This window comes from Grammomys surdaster, unplaced genomic scaffold, assembly GCF_004785775.1.
Source record: "Grammomys surdaster isolate TR1022 unplaced genomic scaffold, NIH_TR_1.0 367, whole genome shotgun sequence".
NCBI classification, from domain to species: Eukaryota; Metazoa; Chordata; class Mammalia; order Rodentia; family Muridae; genus Grammomys; species Grammomys surdaster.
Window position 1 is genome coordinate 2,969,847 of NW_021604786.1, and position 22,288 is coordinate 2,992,134.

At 41.5% G+C, this 22,288-nt stretch overlaps 1 protein-coding gene across 2 annotated transcripts in view; it reads left to right on the forward strand.

Moving 5' to 3' along the window:
• The first annotated feature begins 5,624 nt into the window (after positions 1-5,624).
• The window catches only part of Phyhipl (phytanoyl-CoA 2-hydroxylase interacting protein like), a 41,839-nt gene continuing 25,175 nt past the window's right edge, over positions 5,625-22,288 (forward strand). The window contains exon 1 of one of the 2 annotated variants that reach the window (XM_028780258.1): positions 5,625-5,908. In XM_028780258.1, the coding sequence (XP_028636091.1) occupies positions 5,806-5,908 (103 nt within the window). In that variant the 5' untranslated portion in view covers positions 5,625-5,805. Of the gene's footprint in view, positions 5,909-12,118; positions 12,263-22,288 lie in introns of those variants that run through there. The other variant, XM_028780259.1, reaches the window with a different exon arrangement.

Here is a 22,288-nt window from a genome sequence, read left to right on the forward strand (position 1 = left end):
AATTGGAAAGGAAGAAGTCCAAGTATTGCTATTCACAGATCATATGACAGTAAATATAACTGACCTCAAAATTCTACCAGAGAACTACAGCTGATAAATACCTTCAGCAAAATGGCTCAAAGAAATCAGTAGATCTCTTTTATATAAATGATAAATGGGCTAAGAAAGAAGATAGGGAAAAAACACCCTTCACAATAGCCGCAAATAAGGTAAAATATATTGGTGTAACTCTAACCAAGCAAGTGAAATATCTGTATGACAACTTTGAGTCTCTGAAGAAAGAAATTGAGGAAGATATCAAAAGGTAGAAAGATCTCCCATGCTCACGGTTGGGAAGAATTAACATAGTAAAAATGGCCATCCTACCAACAGCAGTCTACAGATTCAATGCAATTCCCATCAAAATCCCAACACAATTCTTTACAGACCTTGAATGAACAATTCTCACTTTCATAGGGAAAAACAAAAACCCAGGATAGCTAAAACAATTTTGTACAATAAAAGACTTCCCCGACTTCAATCTGTACTACAGAGCAACCGGGAATAAAAAGTGCATGGTATTGGTATAGAAACAGTCAGATTGATCAGTGGAACAGAATTAAAGACCCAGAAATAAGCCCACACATCTATGGACACTTGATTTTTGACAAAGAAGCCAAAATCATACAATGGAAAAGGAAAGCATCTTCAACAAATGGTCTAACTTGAAAATAAATCCATATTTATCACCCTGCATGAAACTCAAGTCCAAGTGGAGCAAAGACTTCAATGTAAAACCACATACACTAAATCTAATAGAAGGGAAAGTGGGGAATAGCCTTGAACAGGAGACAACTTCCTGAACAGAACACCAATGGCTCAGGCACTAAGATCAACAATTAATAAATGGGACCTCATGAAACTGAAAAGCTTCTGTAAGGCAAAGGACAAAACAACAGCCTACAGATTGGGAAAAGAACTTTGTCAACTCTACATCTGACAGAGGGCTAATATCCAAAAAATATAAAAACTCAAGAAGTTAGACACCAACAACCCAAATAACACAATTAAAAAATGAGATACAGAGCCAAACAGAAATCTCAACAGAGGAATCTCTAATGGCTGAGAAACTTTAAAAGAAATGTCTATGTACTCAGTTATCAGGGAAATGCAAATCAAAACAACTCTGAGATTCCACTTCACACCCATCAGAAGGCTAAGATCAAAACCTCAAGGGACAGTACATGCTGGTGGGGATGTGGAACAAGGGGAACACTTTATTGCTAGTGGGAATGAAAACTTGTATAACCACTCTGGAAATCAATTTGGCAGTTTCGCAGAAAACTGGCGATAGTTCTACTTCAAGACCCAGGTATACCACTCCTGGGAATATACTCAAAGTATACTAAGCCATCCCATAAGGACACTCGCTCAACTATGTTCATGGTAGCTTTTCCAGAAACTGGAAGCAACCTAGATGCCCCTCAACTGAAGAAGGGATAAAGAAAATGTGGTTCATTTACACACCGGAATACTACAAAAGCTATTAAACACAAGGATATCATGAATTTTGCAGGCAAATGGATGGAACTAGAAAATATCATCCTGAGTGAGTTAACCCAGGCCCCACAGGACATGTACTCACTTATAAGTGGATATTAACCATGAAGTACAGGATAACCACCACACTACAAATCCACAGACCCAAAGAACCCAAATAACAAGAAAAGCCCAAGGGAGGATGGCTGAATCTTTCTCAGAATTGGAAATAAAATAGAAATCAGAGGTGGATGGAAGTAGGGAACAGAGTGAGAGGGGACAGGGAGGGGATCAGGATAGGGGGGAGGTGTCAGGTGTAAGAAGAGCAGGGGAGAGAGAATGGAAATTGGAAATTAGCAGTGGGTGGTATCTCTAGAACATGCCAGAGACCTGAAACAGAGGAGGCCCCAGGGTGTCTATGGGGGTGACTCTAGCTAAAACTTCTAGCCGTGGGGGAGATGGATCCTGAAGTGGCTACTTCCTGTAGTTAGGCAGGACTCCCAGTGGAGGGATAAGGACAGCAACCTGCCCATAAAACTTTCTATCCGAAATGTGTCCTGCCTATAAACTGTGCAGGGACAAAGACGAAGCAGAGACAGAGGAAATGGTCAACCAATGCCTGGCCCAAATTGAGACCCATCCCAAGAGCAAGAACCAATCCCTGACACTAATTATGACACTCTGTTGTATGCTTGTAGACAGAAGCCTAGCATAACTGTCCTCTGAAAGAGTCCATCCAACAGCTGACTGGAACAGATGTAGAGACCCATAGCCCAACATTAGATGGAGCTTGGGGAGTCTTGCGGAAGAGTCGGAGGAAGAATTGAGGGGACTCAAAAAGGACAGGGACTCTACAGCAAGACCAACAGAGTCAACTAACCTGGACCCTTGGGGACTCCCAGAGACTGAACCACCAAAGAGTGAGCATGGACTGGACCTAGCCCTATACTCCCACTCCACCTACCCAACACCCTCCCATATATATGTGTATGTGTATATATTGTTGAGGAACTCAAATATATACATATACATATACATATACATATACATATACATATACATATATACATATATACATATATACATATATATATATATATATACATATACAATTCTGATGTGTCTTCATTTGAGTTCCTCAACAATTAGAGCAGAAGATGTCCCTGAATCTGTTGCCTGCTTGGGGATCCTGTTCCCCTAACTGGACTGCCATGTCTAGCCTCAGTGAGACTGGATGCACCTAGTCCTGCAGTTACTGATGTGCAGGGAGGAAGGGGGTGATACCCAGGGGGGATCCCTTCTTACAGGAGAAGGGGAGGAGGAATGAGGAGATGAGCTGCAAGGGGGGACTTTGAAGAGGGGGGGGCCGATATTGGGATATAAATGAATAATAAAATAATTTTTAAAAGAAAGAGGTTCCATGAACTTGAGAATCGTGCCAAAGGTTATTGGAATCGAATGGAAACTTCTCCTTCCTCTTGTGTCTATAATGACATTCCTTTCTCCAAGTTGTTTCTAGTAGTTTGCTTTAAGATGGTGACCACGATTTATGCCTGTGTGTTTGTTTTTGTTTGTTTTCAGTGCAGCCTGGTGGCTTTTTCTGACTGAAGAGTAGTGTGTCTCTGGTAGTTTGGATATTTCCGACCCGGAAAGTAAATGTCATGGTGTTTGTTAAAGGCACCTTGCTCTTAATATGATGGTTCATGGCTATTCTATTGGATATCAACCTAGCTACATTTTGAGTACTGAGGAACTTGTAGCAGGAGCAGAAACTCCTGCCTTCCCTCTTATGGTTTGAATCTGAAATCTCTGCCCCAGGTTCTCTGTCTAGTTGATGCTGTTGGGAAGACTGTAGAGAACTTGGAAATGGAGGCCTGGAAAATGGAGACCTGGATGAAGAAATGGGTCCCTAGGTCTGGTCTTCAGAGGTGTATTATCCTTGGCTGCTTCCTGCCACTGTATATATGCTTTCTCATCTGCCATTAGTGAACATGGCTTCCCCATTATGATAGGCTGACTATACCAAAACTGAACCCAAACAAACCTTTCCTCTTCTTAGCTATGTTAGGGAATTTGGTAATAGCAATGGAAAATAATTAATATATTCTCTTTGCCTGTGATGTCTTGCTCACAATTGACTGAATGTGGTCCCCAACTGGGATATATATTCTCAGCACCTGGTAGATTGTCCTCATACACTTGTAATATTTGTGTGAATTAAAGTTCTAATGTCTGCATATTATATTTTTCAATTGTGGGTAAGCTACTTTTGTAGTTTGCAGTTGTTCCTCTTGTGATTTATAAATCTGAGAATTCTCTGAAAGATGAACCCGCTGTGCTTTGGCCGTCAATATCCAGTTCTACTGATCTAGGCTTTTGAACATGAGAAATTCACCAATAACTACTGTCTTGTCATTTCTCTTGACAAACAGTAATTTACTCTCTCCTTAGGGTATCTCCTACCTTATTACTGGAATGGGTTTTTTTCCAGCTCAAAACAAAGATCCATCTCATTAATCCTGAAGTTCATAACGAGGACATTTTACTTAATGATACAAAATTATCTTACACGGATTTTTATCAGCCTTCAATTGTGCCAAATTTTCTCACTGGCGTATTTTATCTAAAGTGGGTCCTTCCATTTTATGAGACTTCAATCAGTTAGGTTGTTTATGGCTAAACAGATGTGACTAGCGAAGGTAGCATATAGCAATCTATATGTAAATTGTTTTTATTGGTGAATATCAGTGTTTGAAATTGGAAAACCAGTAAACAAGGAACATAAATTATTACCAATAACCATAAATAATACAAGGGGGAGAGGGGCCTCTTTTGATCCCGTGATCTCAAGAAAAACAAAATAACATTCCAAATCAGCAAATAAGAACAGAGGCCAACGGCTGTCATCTCTAGGGACTTTATTTTTCAAACCTTTGCACCATCAGAGTGCACTGAAAAATCTTAGGGGCTCCTGAAAGCCATGGGGCGTGCAAATATGGCATCACCTGAAGGCCACAGGTCCCCCCTTTCATTTTCTAGGGTAACAAAGAACAGGTGATGTGCTTCAGCCTGCATTTTTTCAGTCAGAACAATACCCCGACCCAGGGAGAGCACTGAAGACTTGTTTGTTAGCTGAGTGGATGAGAAGGCAAGCTGACAAGTGGCTGTCACCCGGAAGCTGCCTCCTCCACAGCCAGCCGCCAGCTTCCTGCTGCCTCACCTGTCCCGCAGCCCGGACCTGAGTTGGCGCTCCCTACCCGGTGCAGTCCTCAGGTGGCCGCTCATTCCTCACTGCGGGGCCTCGTGAGGAAAACGTCGCCTGGGCTCGCAGAGCCGGGAAACGGAACCCTAGGCGGCTCGGGCCTCAGTTTCCCAATATGTGGTCAAACAAGCAACCGGCGCGCTCGCCTCGCCGCAGCCCGGGGTGGCATTCTTGGCTCTGCTTGGCTTGTGAAAAAGAGCCTAGCCGCCATCGCCGGGCGAGCGCGCCGCGCTGAGCAGCTTGCCACAGCCCGCGCTTCTCGCGCGCTCCGTCCTCCATCGCTTCTAGCGTTGAGAAGGCGCGCGGGCTGCGACGCCGGGGAGAGCCGAGGGCGCGTGCGCGCGCCAGGCGGGGTCGGGGTGCGTAGGGAGGCAGTGGGGGCGCGCGTGCGCGTAACCGGAGCCGGGGGTAGGGTCTCTGCGGCCGCAGGTGGCTTGTGGGTGCGCGCCGCAGGGCGAGGGTGGCGACGGAGGCGTCGCGCCCGCGTGTCCGAGCGCGCGCGCGCCACTGGCGGGGCGCAGAGCCCTCGTGAGGAGAGCGCAGAGCGCGTCCGCGTCCGTGCGCGCGCGCCGCCGGCAGGGGGCGGGGTCCGCGCGCGGTAGGAAAGGGGCGGGGCCCTGTGCAGGCAGGGAGGCGCGTCCACGGACACACTGTCCTCCGTGCGCGTACACGCACGCGCGCGCGCGACAAGGGGCGGGGCCCGCTCTTGGTAGAAAAGGGGCGGGGCCCGTGTGCAGGCAGGTAGGCGCGTCCACCGCCGGCCCCGCCCCCGTGAGCGTGCGCGGCCCTCCCTCCAGCCGAGAGCGCGCTCCTCTCGCGCTCGCACCGGCCGGCGTTCAGTCTGCGAGCCGCGCACTCGGAGGAGCTTCTGCCGCCGCCGTCGCCGCCGCCGCCGCTGCCGCCGCCGCCGCCTCGGCCGCGACACCGGATCGGAGGCTGCTGCCCTCGTCCCCGGCCGTCTCAGGCCTTTCCCGCCCTTCGCCCCGCCGGCCGCTGGCGCCTGGCTTCGACGCGGGGTCGCGAAGATGGAGGTGCCGCGCCTGGACCATGCCCTCAGCAGCCCCAGCAGCCCGTGTGAGGAGATCAAGAACCTCAGCCTGGAGGCCATCCAGCTGTGCGACCGTGATGGTGAGGCACGGAGGCAACGGCGGGAGACAAAAGGACGCGGGCGGGGGTGTCCGGTCCGTGGGAGAGGGCGCCTCTCGGGTCCGCGGGAGAAGGCGACTGGAGGGAGAGGGCGCCTCTCGGGTCCGCGGGAGAAGGCTGCTGGGGAAGAGGGCGCCTCTCGGGGCTTTAGGAGAGGGCGCCGCTCAGGTTCGCGGGAGAAGGCTACCGGGGGAGAGAGGGATCCGATGGGTCCGCCGGAGAGGGCTCCACTGGCAAGAAGGAGCCGTTCGGATCCGCGGGAGAAGGCTCCGCGGTGGAGAGGGCGCCTCTCGGGTCCGCGGCCCGGTGCTGCCTATTCTGCAGCAGGCAGGTCCTGGGTCTCCCGGCTGGGGACTTACCCGCCACCGCGAAGGCTAGATAGGCTTGACCAGAAATTTATCCATTCCCTTGCAAAACCTCTGAACCCCAGAAGTGTCTCACTGGGGTGAGCCTCGTAGTATTTTAGTCGGGGACAGAAAAGCTGCGTTTCAGCACCAAGGACAGACACTGGGCTCTGGGCAGGGATTGTGAGACTGTCAAAAATCCCCCGAACAGGAATTGGTCCTTCCTCTACATCTGCCGCGATTCGGTGTGTGTGCAGCCCACACCATTGTGTGTTGATGTGTCGGTACTCTATTGTTAAAGTTGGCAGTCTACGGGGAAAAAGGGAATGACTGATCACAGGTCCGAGTGTTAAAGTGCTAACTAGTACTCTGCAGTGTGGGCACGGCGCTGTGTGTTAGGCTAGTTAGAGGATCCGTGTTGGGCACTGAACGGTGTGTTGGGCTAGTTGGAGGATCAGTGTTGTTTCAGTGATTTGGAATAAAACTTCATTTGTAAAGAAGTCGTCCGATTGCTGATTGGTCAAATAATTGTTAAATTCTGCATATAACACGGGAAAACCGGTTGACATGGAAACACTTGATTATCAGTGAAGATGTTTAACTGTATGGGAGTAATGGCTATAAAGCATTTTAAAGAAAAGTTATGGGAGATTATTAATTGGTGCACGGTAAGGTCATAGAATTTAGCAGCATAACATATAGGAAACAAAGATCTTGGGTTTTTTTTAAGGCATTGAAATGGTAATAACTGGCTTAGGCATTTATTTAAGTCGACTGAGCACTAAAGTCCTGCTTAATAATTTTTAATTGTTAGCATGAATTTATTATTAATTACCTCAAAATGAAAATTCAAACTCTTTGAACACAACAAACCTTAACTTATAAAAGAGGTGTAGCCTGAATACATAAGCACTCTTGAAAAGGCTGCTTATTTCCTTTGTCAGTAGATTACCTTTGTAAATTGCAGCTATTTTTATTTTCTCAGATTGCTTTCAAAGAAAACCAAGATTCTAACAACAGTAGATTTGATTTCTATTTGATTTAGCGACTTATCAAATACTCCTTCAAATAGTAAGTGGAACTAGATAACCTAGTGCTGTCCCTCAGACCTTAATAATTTCAGTTTTTAAAATTGCATTCTCCGTGTTTATGATGGATGTTAGGGAAATGTTTGTTTAGTGAAGTTCAGGGTACTAATGTGGGCTGTGGGAGTTAGTTCTGCTTTTACTACAGTCTGTTCTTCTGAGTAGTGGCTCTTTTGATTCATTTTTAGCTGTTTTGGTTGGCATTATGAATCCTGCAAAAGGAGCAAATTATGTAACATTTAATTTAATTGTTGGGAGCAAGCAATAGCTATAGCAATTATCATTTATAGTCTTCTAGACTAGTCAGGTTTCATTTGGTAAAGTAGTTTAAACCAAGGAGTTACAAAGAGCCATGTCTTTAAAAATGTGGAAAAAAATGGAGACATTCCACTGAAAGGCTGTCACATGCTTATGTTCCTCCCTCCCCCTTGTGACCCTGTTCCAATACATGGCAATTTCTAATCAGTAAGTTGGCTTTGTGACAGTCATTTAGCGGGAACAACACAGGTTTTTATAGAATGGTTTGTCGTACGCTGCATTCAATCTGTATTAAGACTTTCCTTAGCAGAGTTTTATATTGAGATATTTCCAGATGCATGGTGTCTGCTCCCTGTACTTCACTCACTCTCCTCCACCTCAGGTCTCACTGTTTCACTTCAATTGATATACAGAGCAAAAGGGCAAGATTACGGCAGCAGACGGAGCTGAACATAGCTCTTTTGTGTTGTAGGTCTACAGAGCTATAGTTTTATTTTATGAATATGGGAGTTTGGAATTTTGTTTGAGGTTTCCTTTTTATCCTTCCATTTTACTCTTGTTAATTTGGTATTTGACCTATGAAACAAATTCCTTGGAAATTAAATAAAGTAGATTAGGGCAAAGTACAGGGTGATCGCTAATGTCCCTTCCTTTCTGCTTGCAGAGGTTTTGAATTGTGTCATGCTCTGTATGTTTCATGAGTCACAAGCTATGGTTCCTGGTAAATCTGTAGCTGAGTTTGCCTCTAAACTGTAGTTTATGTTACTAGCATCATCTCACAGCATTACCTTTCATTTTTTAACCTTTTTTTCTAAATATTTCATAATCTTGGGAGAATATATCTGAGTTCAAATAGTCATGCGTTTGATTTTTTTTTTTAATAAACCGAGAGGATTCCTGTAATTGCGCATGTGGATATCCTTGTGAGTTGTCTTTCCTAGGCATGTCTGCTGTGTGACTGGTTCACGGTTCCTGCCCATGTGCTAGTCACTGTAGTTCGAAATGAGGATTGTAGATAGGACTCTGTTAGGAAACTGTTGAAATATGCACAGTAGCTATGGGAACATCTGTTAATCCCTGTTCTAACCAGGCAAGTACGTCTTCTCCTAGCTCTAGAGCGCTCTGGTGTACTTACATTAAATGCACTGTGTAACTTCATAATGTTTTTTTTTAATGGGAGGAAAAAATCCGGTCTTTCATCTGAAAATATCAGTAATATGGAAATCTATTTTTAGTTTGTTTCTTCCCATAATAGCATGAGGCACTTGCTGACCTGTGATAAGAAAGAAAAAAAAAACAAAAGCTCACCACCTCACCACCTCCTTCCTATACGAGGTTCCATTTCAATTCTGATTCTCATCATGTTTTTATTACACACACGCACACACACACACACACAAGCTTCTGTTCCTTTCTAAAAGTGGTTTATATGCACATTGCCATAGATGGATAGATGGATGGATGGATGAATGGATGGATAGATAGATAGATAGATGGATGGATAGATAGATAGACCAATCAATAGAGATGATAGATCAACCTCTAATTGTTTCTCTAAGCTACCTATATTGTTGTTATCGAGAAGTAGAAAAGACTGATTTTTTTATAAAAAAAAATCATACATACACACACAGCTTTCTTTCTTTAACAGTCATTATCCTTCTGAGTAGGTCATCTTGTGACTGTCTAGATATGGTGTCATCCCCTCTAGGTATGAGATTTATGATGCTACGTAGCAAATGAATGTAACTTCAGTAAACTACAGTTTCTTTGTAACCATCATTTGTTAGGTGGAGAACGGGAAGGGAAGGTTTTTCTCTTTTGTATATATTCAAAACATAGATTCCTTTAAGGAACCTTGTTTACTTAAATTACAGGAGCTGAAACCTCCTTTTACGCTTTTGACATATGAACGGAACACAGTTTAACTTTGGGAGCATAATAACCCAAATGGCTCAGTCTGCCTTAGGTAGCCTATAATAAAGCAAGCAAACGCCTGGGAAGAGCACCCGGAATGTATCCCTTTAATGCCTTCATCACAAGAATGTGAAGTGATCCTGACTCAGTCCCACTGACATGCGGCATGGAATAGCAGGAATACCATTTCAGATCACATGGCCAGGTTAGATTGTTGGCCCTTGTTAGCCCTGTAACCATGGGCAAGTTACTTAACCTGTTTTAGCCAGAGGCACTCTCATGCAAAACAGGCATAGTAATGTCAGATAGGATTTTAAAATGCAAAATGATTATGCAGCATAGATCACAATTCTTGTTGCAAAATAGAGAAAAATTATTGGGAGTGGAATGTTATCTTCCACATACTCTCTTGAGCTGAACCCAGTACTTTTTAAAATCAATCAATCTCTCTCTCTCTCTCTCTCTCTCTCTCTCTCTCTCTCTTTCTCTCCCCCCTCTCTCTCCCTCCCTCCCTCCCTCCCTCCCTCTTTCTCTCTCTCCCTTTCTCCCTCTCTCCTTCTCTCTCTCTTCTCTTTCTCCCTCCCTCCTTCCCTCCCCCTCACCCCCATCTCTGGCCAGTATCTGCATCCCTGTTAACAATACAATTGTGTGCTGTTTAGGAAAGCATGTCATGAGAAATTATTGGCAACCATAAATTCTGAATTTTAAGGGCAAATTGAAAAAAAATCTCAGTGGCATTATCGAGACCCCCTTGTTGGGTAGTATCCCAACAGTCACACTGTTGTCACTCCTAGTTCTAGAAGCCGTGTTCAGCTTCCAGTTCACATCTGCTGCCGCTTTCCCTGTGCCTTATGACCTGAGCACACTCTTTACACCAGTGTCTGCCTCAGCTCCCCTCTGCCCTGGCTTGACAATATTCTTCTTCATGCTCTGTCCTAACAGCTGCCCTGCTTCGTGTCATATGTCTCTGTATTCATTTCTTTGCCTCAGATACCACTGCGAGAGGCAATGTACGTTTGTTTTCATTAGGGAGCTAAGAACCCAAAGGAATGAATAAAAGCTAAGCACACACGCGCAAGAAAACCATCCGCTGTGTTAAACCAATTCTTCCTCTTGGAAGGAGCTCTTGTTTCATTTCCATAGAAGACCAAGAAGTTTTAGAGGGAAAGTCACATCAAAGGCATTGCGAACAGACTCCCTCCAGTGGCAGAATGTGTGTGGCCCAAGCAGTAACTGGCACTAGACTGGTGCCCAGGCAGGCCTCTCAGAGCCTCCTCCTGGGCAAAGCATTCTGTAGACACACTTGGGCCACTTGGTTTTGTCTTCACTAGTATTTCCTACTCGCTTTGACCACCTTGCTTTTCCTCTAAGGCAAGTGAGTCTTCTCCCTGCTCACTTGTAAATCAGCTTCAGCAATCACAGCAGCTGAGTCACTCGCTGCAAGCACAATACTCTAGTTTCTACATTCCCTTCTCTGCCCTCAGGAAAAGTTTCAAAATTTAAGTTTTGCCTTGTTGGATATAGATCTCTTCCTTGGGTTTATTTTCAATGAATCTTAAATTTCTTCCTAAGAATCTCTTAATCTCTTCTTACTATGTTAAAATATATACCTAATATTTTAACTATTTAAAATATATTATGACTGTCAGACTATAATTACTCTAATGTCTCACGGAGTAGAATATGTTTGTACATATACATTTAAGGGGAAAAGTCGGCATTTGCAAAGACTGGGAGCAGAAATATATAGAAGAGCAGGAGCATCTGGGTTTACGTGTACAGAGAGCTTTTAGCATGCTCTGCCCCCCTAGTGTCAGAATGCAGAGTGTTGGCAGAGCAGAAGGAGGCACCAGTACAGATCTCAGGACAGAATTCCAGACAGTGTGGAATATGATCGGGAATAACTAGAACTGTAGCTCTAGAAAGTTGGAAACCAGAATTATTGACAAGGTAAAATGAGACAAAACAAATGTTTGAAGACTTCTTAATAGTATTCTCTTTTTTAAAACTTCAGATGTTAGGCCTCCATTCTATATGCTTTTCAAGGAGAGTTCCTCTACGTCCTAGCTATATGGCTGTATTCGTACTGGGCACTGCTTTGCCACTGTTTCAGAGGGAATGCATATTCTTTCTAGGGTCATCTTTTTCTTTAGCTATACTACTCAAGATAGTTCAGACTTTTTAATTGAATTGTCTTACTAAAAAGGATGTGTTTTATACATATATAAAGAGAAGAAAAATAATGTTTGGAAAGTTTCCAGCAGGAATGCAGAATACCTATAGTTAGTGATAGCTGTTTTAGAATTATTAGTTGATAAAACAAACTCTGCTGCTTTAAAGACTGTGAAATAGAGGTCCTTTTGCTCATCTACATAAAGATAGTGTTGGAATCTTGGGCGGCATTTTAGGTGGATTACTATAAAGACAAAAAGGCATTTGAGCTAAGGCATTTTAAATCCAACCTTAGGAAACCACTTGGAAACACATTATGCGTTCTTCAGTTGTGTTCTCTGAAGAGGAGTTCTAGAACAGAGATAACAATGAGTCATGGAAGATACCCAGGTCACTAGGGAGACCAGAACTTATGTGGAAGAAAGAGGTTTGGATTTGCCATCAGTTTTAAAGTGGTCTTCAAGGAGCTTTGTTATATTTCACTCCCTGACGAAAAGAGTGAGCACAGTCTGGGGAAGGCCTAAGTTGAATCCCAAAGATGAACTAAGTCTGCAATCCAGGTTGGTTAAAAACTGCTAACAGGAGTCTAGTAGTTCAAAGTCACATCACAGCTATGGTGGAACAGAGAGCATCTCAACTGCATTTATAGCTAGTTTGCCATTTTATGAACATTTGAACTGTGGTTGTGGTCTATTTACTAAGCTGCTCCAGGGATTTCCTGTATATACTATTGGCTCCAGAGGTTGTGGCAACTTCTAAGAATACATCTTTTTGTTTTGTTTTCTATACCATGGAGGGTTTTACTACCTATAATAGCACAGAAGGCTTATAGCTTCATTCACTAGTCATATGCCATTAAAGATGAGGCAGATAATTTTACTGTATACTTTGGTTTTAATGAAACCTTGTCTTCCAGGAGTCAGAAGTTGATGAGTTTCTCAGTCTTTAAAACTTTAAAAGCTACTGACTAAGGCCAACAAGAACCAAGATGATCTTGCACATTTGTTAGGTGACCAGTTCCTAATGGCAGTATTTTATGTCTATGATGTAAACCAGTAAACCAGAAGTTAGTTATCATGGTCCTTGAGTCAGATCCCCAAGCCTGCCACCTGTTGATATATGTAAAACCATACTGGAACACAGACATGCCCGTTTTATATAAAATTATATTTATAAATTGATTTTTCTATTAATTACATATAATCTATGGCACCAGTGTTCTTAGAGAAGAGGTAACCGGCTGTGACTGAGACTACATAATCTACAAACCCACCCGCCCTTTAAAATAGTTACTTTGCGACTATTAACTAAAGTATACACTAACACCAACTATGACTGTGGCCGTGAGTTAACCCCTCTTGACAGGATAAAGATGTTGAAGTGTTAAAGAAAACTGTAGACTGATTTACTTTCACATATTACCAAAGTTTTGAGATTGTGTACATTATACAGAAAGCCATAGGAAGTTAAATAATGCAGTAGGTTAGTCCTGTGTAGGGTTACTCCAAGACGGATGACCCTGTAGGTCCTCACATCTGAGTTTAAGAAGGACTGTTTCTGTGAGCAGACATATACAAGTGACCTTACAACTCTAGAACTAATATGTTTCCAAGTGCCAGAGGTGCGTATCAACTCTGAAGGCATGTTGATTTATACTAATAAATATTGCTTACGATTTTTATGCATATCATATTCTTTATTCTAAACCGTACTATTAAAAAGGAGTTGAGCCAGGCATGGTGAGGCGTAGTCATTGTCGAGTCAATGTAGAACTTGAGAAGTAGGGGCAAGAAGGTCAGGAGTTCCAGGTCAGCCTGGGCTGCATGAGATCCAGTCTCAAAAAGAATCAACATCTTATCATTTTATTGTCTCTAATCTATCTCACCATGTGTAGTAAAAGACGTTTTGAGAACAAATTTCCTACTTGCCATTGCCTGATAAATGCAAGTTACTAAAAATGAAAATGAAAAAAAATGATAAAGGTGTCACCACACAAAAATCAACTAATATTCTTTTAAGTTTCTAAATGAGTGGTCAGAGATGAACAGTTGACAGACCATCCTTAGTGGGCGGAGCAACGGTCTAAGTAATACTAGAGGGCAGTGCCATTTTGTTTTCTGGGAATTAATTTACAGGCACTGATCTTAATAAGAGTCCTGCTTTGGGGCAGGAGAGATAGCTCAGTATCACAAGTACTGCCTTCCCGAGGACCCAGGCTTGTCTCTCAACTCTTATATGGTCCTCACAACCCTTTATAACTCCAGTTTCAGGGAATCCAAAACCTTCTCCTGCCTCTTCAGGCACTGCATACATGTGGTGCATAGACATGCACTTATACAAAACACCCTTACACATAAAATAAAGATAAAACCTAAAAGAGTCCTACTCTATTTCCTATTGTTCTTCTACATGCTATATTTTGCTATTTATTTGCATATGTGTTCCAACCTTAAGGGTCTATATTCAGAATAGGCAGACGTAGAAGAAAGGCTCCCAGAATACATATTTCTGTGGATCCTGCATTCAAAGTTAGTCAAAGAATGTGGAGAAAGAGTATTAAATAACTCCGTTGTCAGTTTGTGAAGCAACATTTTTCTGGATGTTAAAAGTAAAATATCGCCGGGCAGTGGTGGCGCACGCCTTTAATCCCAGCACTTGGGAGGCAGAGGCAGGCGGATTTCTGAGTTCGAGGCCAGCCTGGTCTACAGAGTGAGTTCCAGGACAGCCAGGGCTAAACAGAGAAACCCTGTCTTTAAAAACAAAAAAAAAAAAAAAAAAAAAAAAAAAAAAATAAAAGTAAAATATCACAGGGGGAGAAGTAGAAGACAAGCATTTCTGATAAAGATGAAAGCAGGATGACGAATGGGGGTGTTTACGCATGCTCATGCTCTCAGGGTACCTTGGATGTGGTGTTGCTGGGGGAAGGAAGTGTGCCTGGGATAGGAGGGTACTCTAAAAGCTTCACAGAGCTGGCTAACAAGTAACTTATAATGTGTAATATACACATATATGCATAATATATATATTGTACATTGTATATGTATACTGTAAATGTATCATATATTACATGTGCATATATGATATATATACATATATACATATATACATACATACGCACACACACACACACACACACACATATATATATATATATATATATATATATATATATATATATATATATAATCTTGTAATCATGCCATAACCTAATGGTTAGGTTCCAAGTATAAGTTTATCTTGTTAGTAGATACCTCCTCCTCTCAAACTTTCTAATTGGTAGAGAACCTTTTTTCTTTTCACTGCATTATAGGTCTAAAATTCTGATTCAGACAAAAAGGAATGGCAAAGTGATTTCTTAGCTTTCTGTCCTTTCTCCGTGAATTCTCCAGGTCTGCTAATCTAGACTCACTGAGAAACAGTAAAAGTCTCCCAGGCTTGAATTATAAAGGGTGGAGTGTTTCATCTGGAGGGTGGTGACAATGTGTCAGTTTGCCTTTCATCGTTGATATAATACTATTTTATGAAAACCACATACTTACTGATCATATTTTAAATACTCATTCTTTTATGCTTTTCTTAAAATTTCAGACCAATTTGTGTTGCTGGAATGTTGAATCTCAGCTTTAATATGCAGTTTATTACTGAAAAAATAAAAACATGGGAATAGTGTGGTCGTATTTTTCAGATTGAGCTTTTTTTTTAAGCTTTCTAACAGATTTAGATAAATTTGTTTTCCAAGTTATTTATATTTGAAAGATATTTATCAAAAAATTTTAGTAGATAAAATTTTCATTTCCTCTGAAATATTTATATTTTGTTTCACAGTGCTGAACTTATGGTTTTTGATATTTTCTGTCTATAGTATTTTAGTTGGCTTGTGGGAAAATCATCTACAATATAAAAGAAAAGTTTATATGTGATTATCCAATGTTTTTGAAGTGCCTTAATGTCTAATCACTACCCATGACAACTACTTCTTTATGAAATCTGACAGCAGATTTACAAGAGCTGCCCCTCCCGATGTTTTTAACTTCATCTTCTCCCTTAATATAGTTGTCTCAACATTTCTTAGTATCTCATTGATGGGGCATTAGAAATTGACTTTGACATTTATTCTTTCTCCGTTGTGTGTGGCTTTACCATTTTTAAATGTTTCAAAACCACACGTGGAACCCTGCCATAAAATCCCTGTTCTCATTCTGCTAAATCCGTAAAGATGTTAGCCAAACTCAGCATTTGAGTTTGTCAGGTCTCTACTGAATACCTTCTGTATTCTCTGCACTTGAAGACATGAGTCAATGCTCTGTTTAACTTTTTAAATAAGAGCTTATTTATTTAGCATATAGTTTGCAATGCTAGAAATGCAAATTTAATATTTTTGAAAAAAAATATCCATGGGTATCTCTTCTTATATGATATGATGACTTCATTTTAACACATTTTAATTATCTGATTTATAATAACTTCAGCCATTATTTTGATGCAAAGTTCTGGAACTGTCATAGATCATGTAATTGTTTTGCAAAATATTTTCATATAAAATCCAAGGAAAACTTGTCAATTTTCATCACTACAATGTAAATCCTGACCACCCCCCCCAAAAAAAAATGACTATTTTTATTTCGTTTTAGTAACAATTTCTGAAAGCTTTTAGCAGATCTGTCTTATTTTAAAGCTAGCTGTCAGTGTGGTCAATGATAGCTGAAAAATTAGCTATACTAAGTAACAAACAATTTTGACATTTTAAACTAAATTGATCTCAATATATCCATGTAAACTTGGTAAATGGTTCTTGAGTTGGTTTTTTTTTTTTTTATCTAGAATGCATTTTAATTTTTATAATTACCCATGCTTTAAGTAGGTAATTTAAAAAGATAACTATACTCCCGGCTTCATTACTAGTGTGACTGTAGAAGACTGTTGAAGGATATTTGAACACACTATAAACCCCGAGACTGTGTTATTTACTGAGAAAAAAAAAAACAATAACAGAAAAATCAAAACTGTTCCTAGTTTAGTGTAGCCCAATCCTAGTACACACCTTTAATCCAAGAGCTTTCTGTTTACTGTAAACAGGATAAAGTCAAGTCATCCCATAGGTCAAGAGGCGGGGCAAGCAACCAGTTGACAGGGAGTGAACATGGGAAAAAAAAAAACATGTTTTGTTCAATGTAGAGAGTAATAGGAAGTCCGGAGGATGGATAGAGAGACAGACATACAGGAAGTAGATGGCACAGACAGGAGTTCAGTTTGAGAAGCATGCAGAAGAAGAGCTTCCTTTTGGGACACTGGCTGAGGAGCATGCTTTCTCTGCCTCTCAGAGCTAGCAGGCTTTCTCCCCAGCATCTAGCTCCCAAGTCTTCATTGGTAAAATCAAATGTTTGGGATTTCAGTTAAAGCAACAGAGGACACAAACTCATTCTGCTCTCTTAGCTTGTTGAATTTTTCGGCTGAGAGGAAAGACCAAATAGAGACACATGAACCTAGACTAAAAAGAGCTAAACGCTGCGTGCAAATACCCGAAGTCTTCTAGAGATTCTCGGGAGCATGTATTTGTACATACTTGAATATAAACTGGGAACAGAACCCCAGTTTTTCAGATGGTGTGTAACAGGCAAAGTTTTCTTTTTTGATATTTACTCCAAATCAGGCACTGCAGCCCAATTTAATATTTGCTATTTGTGTCCCGGTTTTTAAAATAGCTTAAAATAATGACAAAGCTAAATGAGGGTTGGTAATCCTTTAATCATCCCTGAGCTAAAAAAGTTTAAATCTCTTGTCAGTGGGTCCAGTTCTCCAAACGTATCCCCTGGAGAGCCTGTCTGAACACAGCTCTTAGGCCTCATTCCCGAGTTTGTGATTGATTACATCTGGGGCGGAGCCCAAGAATTTGTTTTTCTAACAAGTTTTCAGATAAGCTACTCTTAGTAATCCAGGGTCTACACCTGGAGAAGCAGCGCTCTGAGAAGCATGACCAAATGGTTTCTTAGGCTAGGGAACTGTAGGAACCCATGGTCCACTGCCTGGAGGAAGTACCAGAGCCAGAGGGATTTGTAAAGAAAACAGGTTTATTTACGTCACAGATTCCATGACTGAAACCTTAAATAGCACGATGCTGGATCTGCTAAGTGTTCCCCTGGCTTTATTACCTCATGGCATATGGCATGCTGACAGGAAACTGGGGTAGGGGCGTGTCACATGGCAAGACAGGACGCTAGGAAGAAACCAGGGAAGTCTTTATAACAACCCTCTATAAGAACAAACCAGGACCCAGAAGTCCTTTAATCTTTCCTGGGGCAGTGACCCTGGTGACCTAAATGACCTCTCATTTAGGTCCCACCTCTTAAGAGGTCCCATGATACCTTTTACATTTTGTTTGTTTATATCTTTAATTTTGCGAGTGTGGGCATATCTAATGGTGCTTGTATGAAGGTCAGAGGACAACTTATGAGAAGAATTGGTTCCTCCCTTTTGTCATATGGATCCAGAAGATGGAACTCGGGTCATCAGCCTTGGTAGCAAGTGAATTTACCCACCTCGCAATCGAATTGGTCCCAATTTCACTGAGTATCGCTGCACTCCCAACCCATGAACCCTTAGGGGACAAACTACACCCAAATTTTTAGAAGAGTCTGTGCATACTTGGATTTTAGGAACTATTCTGGCATCCAATGGCCAGTGAACTCACACCTACATCCCAATTTTAAAGAGTAAGTTGTCAATGTATTTAGCGATCAGCAGTAGAGTCAAGTCCCCTGTGATGCTACAGGTCTCTAGTCCCTGCACTCAGGAAGCACAGACTGATGGATCTCTGAGTTTGGGCATAGCAAGTTCCAGGCCAGCCTGTGAGTACTCTTAGTAATCCAGGGTCTACACCTGAAGAAGCAGTGCTCTGAGAAGCATGACCAAATGGTTTCTTAGGCTGGGAAACTATATTAACCCATGGTCCATTGTCCCAAGGAAGTACCAGAGCCAGAGGGATTTGTATCCCCTCAAAAGACGAGTGGTATAGTTAGCAACATTTGAGGGAAACATCTGTGAGCTTTGTGATTATACTGACAGGATGGTATATGAAATAAAAGTTGATGATGGCTTACTGTGCTAGATTGGGGGTTGGATATCTTTTGTTGCAAATAAATAAGTTTGGAATGGTTAAGTGAAGGGAAGCTGAAAGAATAAACTTAGTCATGTGTGATCAAAGTCATCTGAACAACCTGGATTTGACATGTCTGTGGTGTATCTAGAAAGAAAGAAAAACCATCTGGAAGAAAAGCTATTAGAAATACCCATCTGATTCTCATAGGACGAGTTTGAGGACAAGAAAAAGTTGGTGGTCTTTCCCAAGCTGCTTGATTGGCCTCGGTCTCCTTACAGAGCTTCCCTTGCTGTCTTTTAGTCAGTGTCGATAATTCAGCATGGAAGTGACAGGATAGGAAGCTGGTGCCGAGTTGGTTGGTTTGCTTGTCGTCTAAAAACTTTTGGTATAGTTCTTTTTAGAAAAGGTATTGCTATGACACAGTTAACCTGGAAACAATGACCCAAGTAAGCCCTGTAACGCAGAGCTTTCTGGAGTTTTAAATGGTAAGCTTTTCATGTTTACTGTGGAAGACACTAGATTTTTTTTTCTCTCTTAGCAGTATAGTCTGCTGAAGCAAATATTAATTCATGAAACAGGTGAAATGTTCACCCTTAGATTGGCAGGAAAATAATGGTACTGGAAGCTAAAGGGAAACTAATGTACTTGCCAAAGCTATTTTGGAAGTTCCTATTTGAACATGTATTTCTTTATTTTTAAATGTCCATTGGTGTTTTGCTTGCATGTATGTCTGTGTGAGGGCATCAGACCCCCCCCCCCAGAACTGAATTTACAGACAGCTGTAAACTACCATGTAGTTGCTGGGGATCGAACTCAGGACCTCTGGAAGAATAGCCAGTGCTCGTAACCTCTGAGCCATCTCTCTAGCTCCGTTCGATATATATTTCTAACATATCCTTTTGACCTCAAACTCAATTTGAGTGTTCAGTGGGGTATTTGTTTAGTGCTAGTATCTTTTTACACTTAGATTTTGTTCTTACAGATTACTTTAAAATAAATCTTTCACTTTATTTAACAAGCATCTTTTTGCATGACATTTTGTATGTCATGATCAGGCATTTGGATCTGTTGTTATCCATTGTCTTCTGGTGCAACTTGTCTTTTCTGGGACTTAAACTTTAATAGACCTCTCAAAGTTATTTTTAGTGATTACCAAAATATAAAAAAAAAAGGAAGTTCAATTGAGCAGAAACTATTGATTTTGGAAACTAATATTTAAACCACTTGCTTTGCTAAAAGCTTTGCTCATGAAATTCTAATGATACAATTTACAGCAATAGGACTTGAACTTGGAATAATGATAAATAAATCATCAGATACAGCGCAGTCACTCCTAACATCAGAACATGTGCTTTGTATGAGATGCAGATGTGTGTTTCACCTCAAGGTTCGCCCTTCGCAGCTTCGCACACACATGCTAAGAGTTTCATCTGGATCAACTGGTGAGCCTTTCTTCAGACCTCTCCTTCACAGTCTAAAGACTTTTTTCCAGCCTTCTTTGCCTGTGGTTTAATACTTTCCAGTCTTAATTTTGTGACATGCAAAGACCTCTTAAGATTCGATATCATGTAATATTTTAGTGGTGATAATACATGTGTTTCTTGGTATATATCCATGCTGTTTACACGGATCATTTGTGTCTTATTTTCATGCTACTTTAAGATTATATACCTGAAACATAAACTTATAAAATATAGTAATGATGGAACAGTTATTTTTCCCTGAAATTGTGTTCTCTCACAATGCTTCTGAAGAATTTGGCAGGAATGAAAAATGGCGATGAAATGGAATCCCAGCTAGTCACTAATACATAATACTAATTACTCATTCTCTAGTATTAAAAAAAGAAACTCCATGGGATCTGGCCCCTGCCTCCTACCTCAGCCTTATTTCTAACCATCTTTCTTAATTTTTTAATCAATTTTTTTTGCATTTCCTTTAATAGTCCAGTGTCATCTTTGAAAGACTGGGAATATTTATAGAAAACTCTTACTCAAAAGATTGTTTGGGGTTGGGGGGAGGGGCTGGAGTGGTGGCTCAGAGGTTAAGAGTGCTTGCTAGCTCTTTCAGAGGACCAGAGTTCAGTTCCCAACACCCATGTTGGGCATGTCTTAACTACATGTAAATTCAGCTACAGAGGATATAACACCCTCTTCTGGCCTTGCTGAGCAACTGCATTCATGTGCACACAGACACACAAATACACATACAAAAAAAATACAAAAATTAAAAAAAAAAAGATAGTTTTGAGTCTAGCTAAGTATGGTTATACACACTTGTAATCTCAAGACTCATACGGTTTAGGTAAGAGGATCCTGAAGTTAAGGCCGTGGTGGGCTCACTGGCAAGTTCCAGGCCAGCCCAAGGTACACAGTAAGATCCTATATACCTGTGAATAAATAAATCAGTGGATGATTTTTTTTGTATTAGAAAACAAATTGAAGCATGAGAAGAAATAGATCTTTTTTTCTTTTAAAGAGCACTGGAAGTAAAGTGTTGTAAGATACAGAACACAGCCTTCTTGTAGGGAAAAAATGAGATTCTAGAAAAATAGCAAAAGATTATTAACCCGCATTAGTTGTTGAAGTATAAATTTTATGGATGGTGCAGCTTGGTAGATATTAGAGCCATTTGCTATATGACAGAATACAGGGTTGGGGAGTCATTTGGAGAAAAGCAAATGCTATGTTTCAGATTCTTTTAAATTTGAGGTGTCTTTGAAACACAATATTAAATGTAGTACATGGCTATCACGCTGCATTTCTATCTTGACTGAAGGTTTGTTATTCACTCTGAAAGGCAGCATTCATCAGGAAAAAGTCTTCAGAAGACCCCTGAGACATACTAAGCTTTGATGTGACAAAATTTTCAAGCATGAGAAGGAGTAGGTGTCAGAGAAAAACATCTCGTGTATCATTTACCTAATTCTAAAACAATCAATCCCTTGGGACCCATGTGACCAAGGAGGCTACCAAGAGAAAAGTATACACACTTGCTGAATAAATGTTTAGTATGACAAAGGGCTTTTAGAAATGAGGGCATAGGGGCTGGAGAGATGGCTCAATGGTTAAGAGCACTGACTCTTCCAGAGGTCCTGAATTCAATTCCCAGCACCCACATGGTGGCTCACAACCATCTGTAATGAGATCCAGTGCCCTCTTCTGGTGTGTCTGAGGCAGCAACAGTGTACTCATATACATAAAATAAGTCTCTAAAAAACAAAAACAATAACAACAAAAAAGCCTAGAAGCCGGGCAGGGGTGGCGCATGCCTTTAATCCCAGTACTTGGGAGGCAGAGGCAGGCGGATTTCTGAGTTCGAGGCCAGCCTGGTCTACAGAGTGAGATCCAGGACAGCCAGGGCTACACAGAGAAAGAAAGAAAGAAAGAAAGAAAGAAAGAAAGAAAGAAAGAAAGAAAGAAAGAAAGAAGGAAGGAAGGAAGGAAGGAAGGAAGGAAGGAAGGAAGGAAGGAAGGAAGGAAGGAAGGAA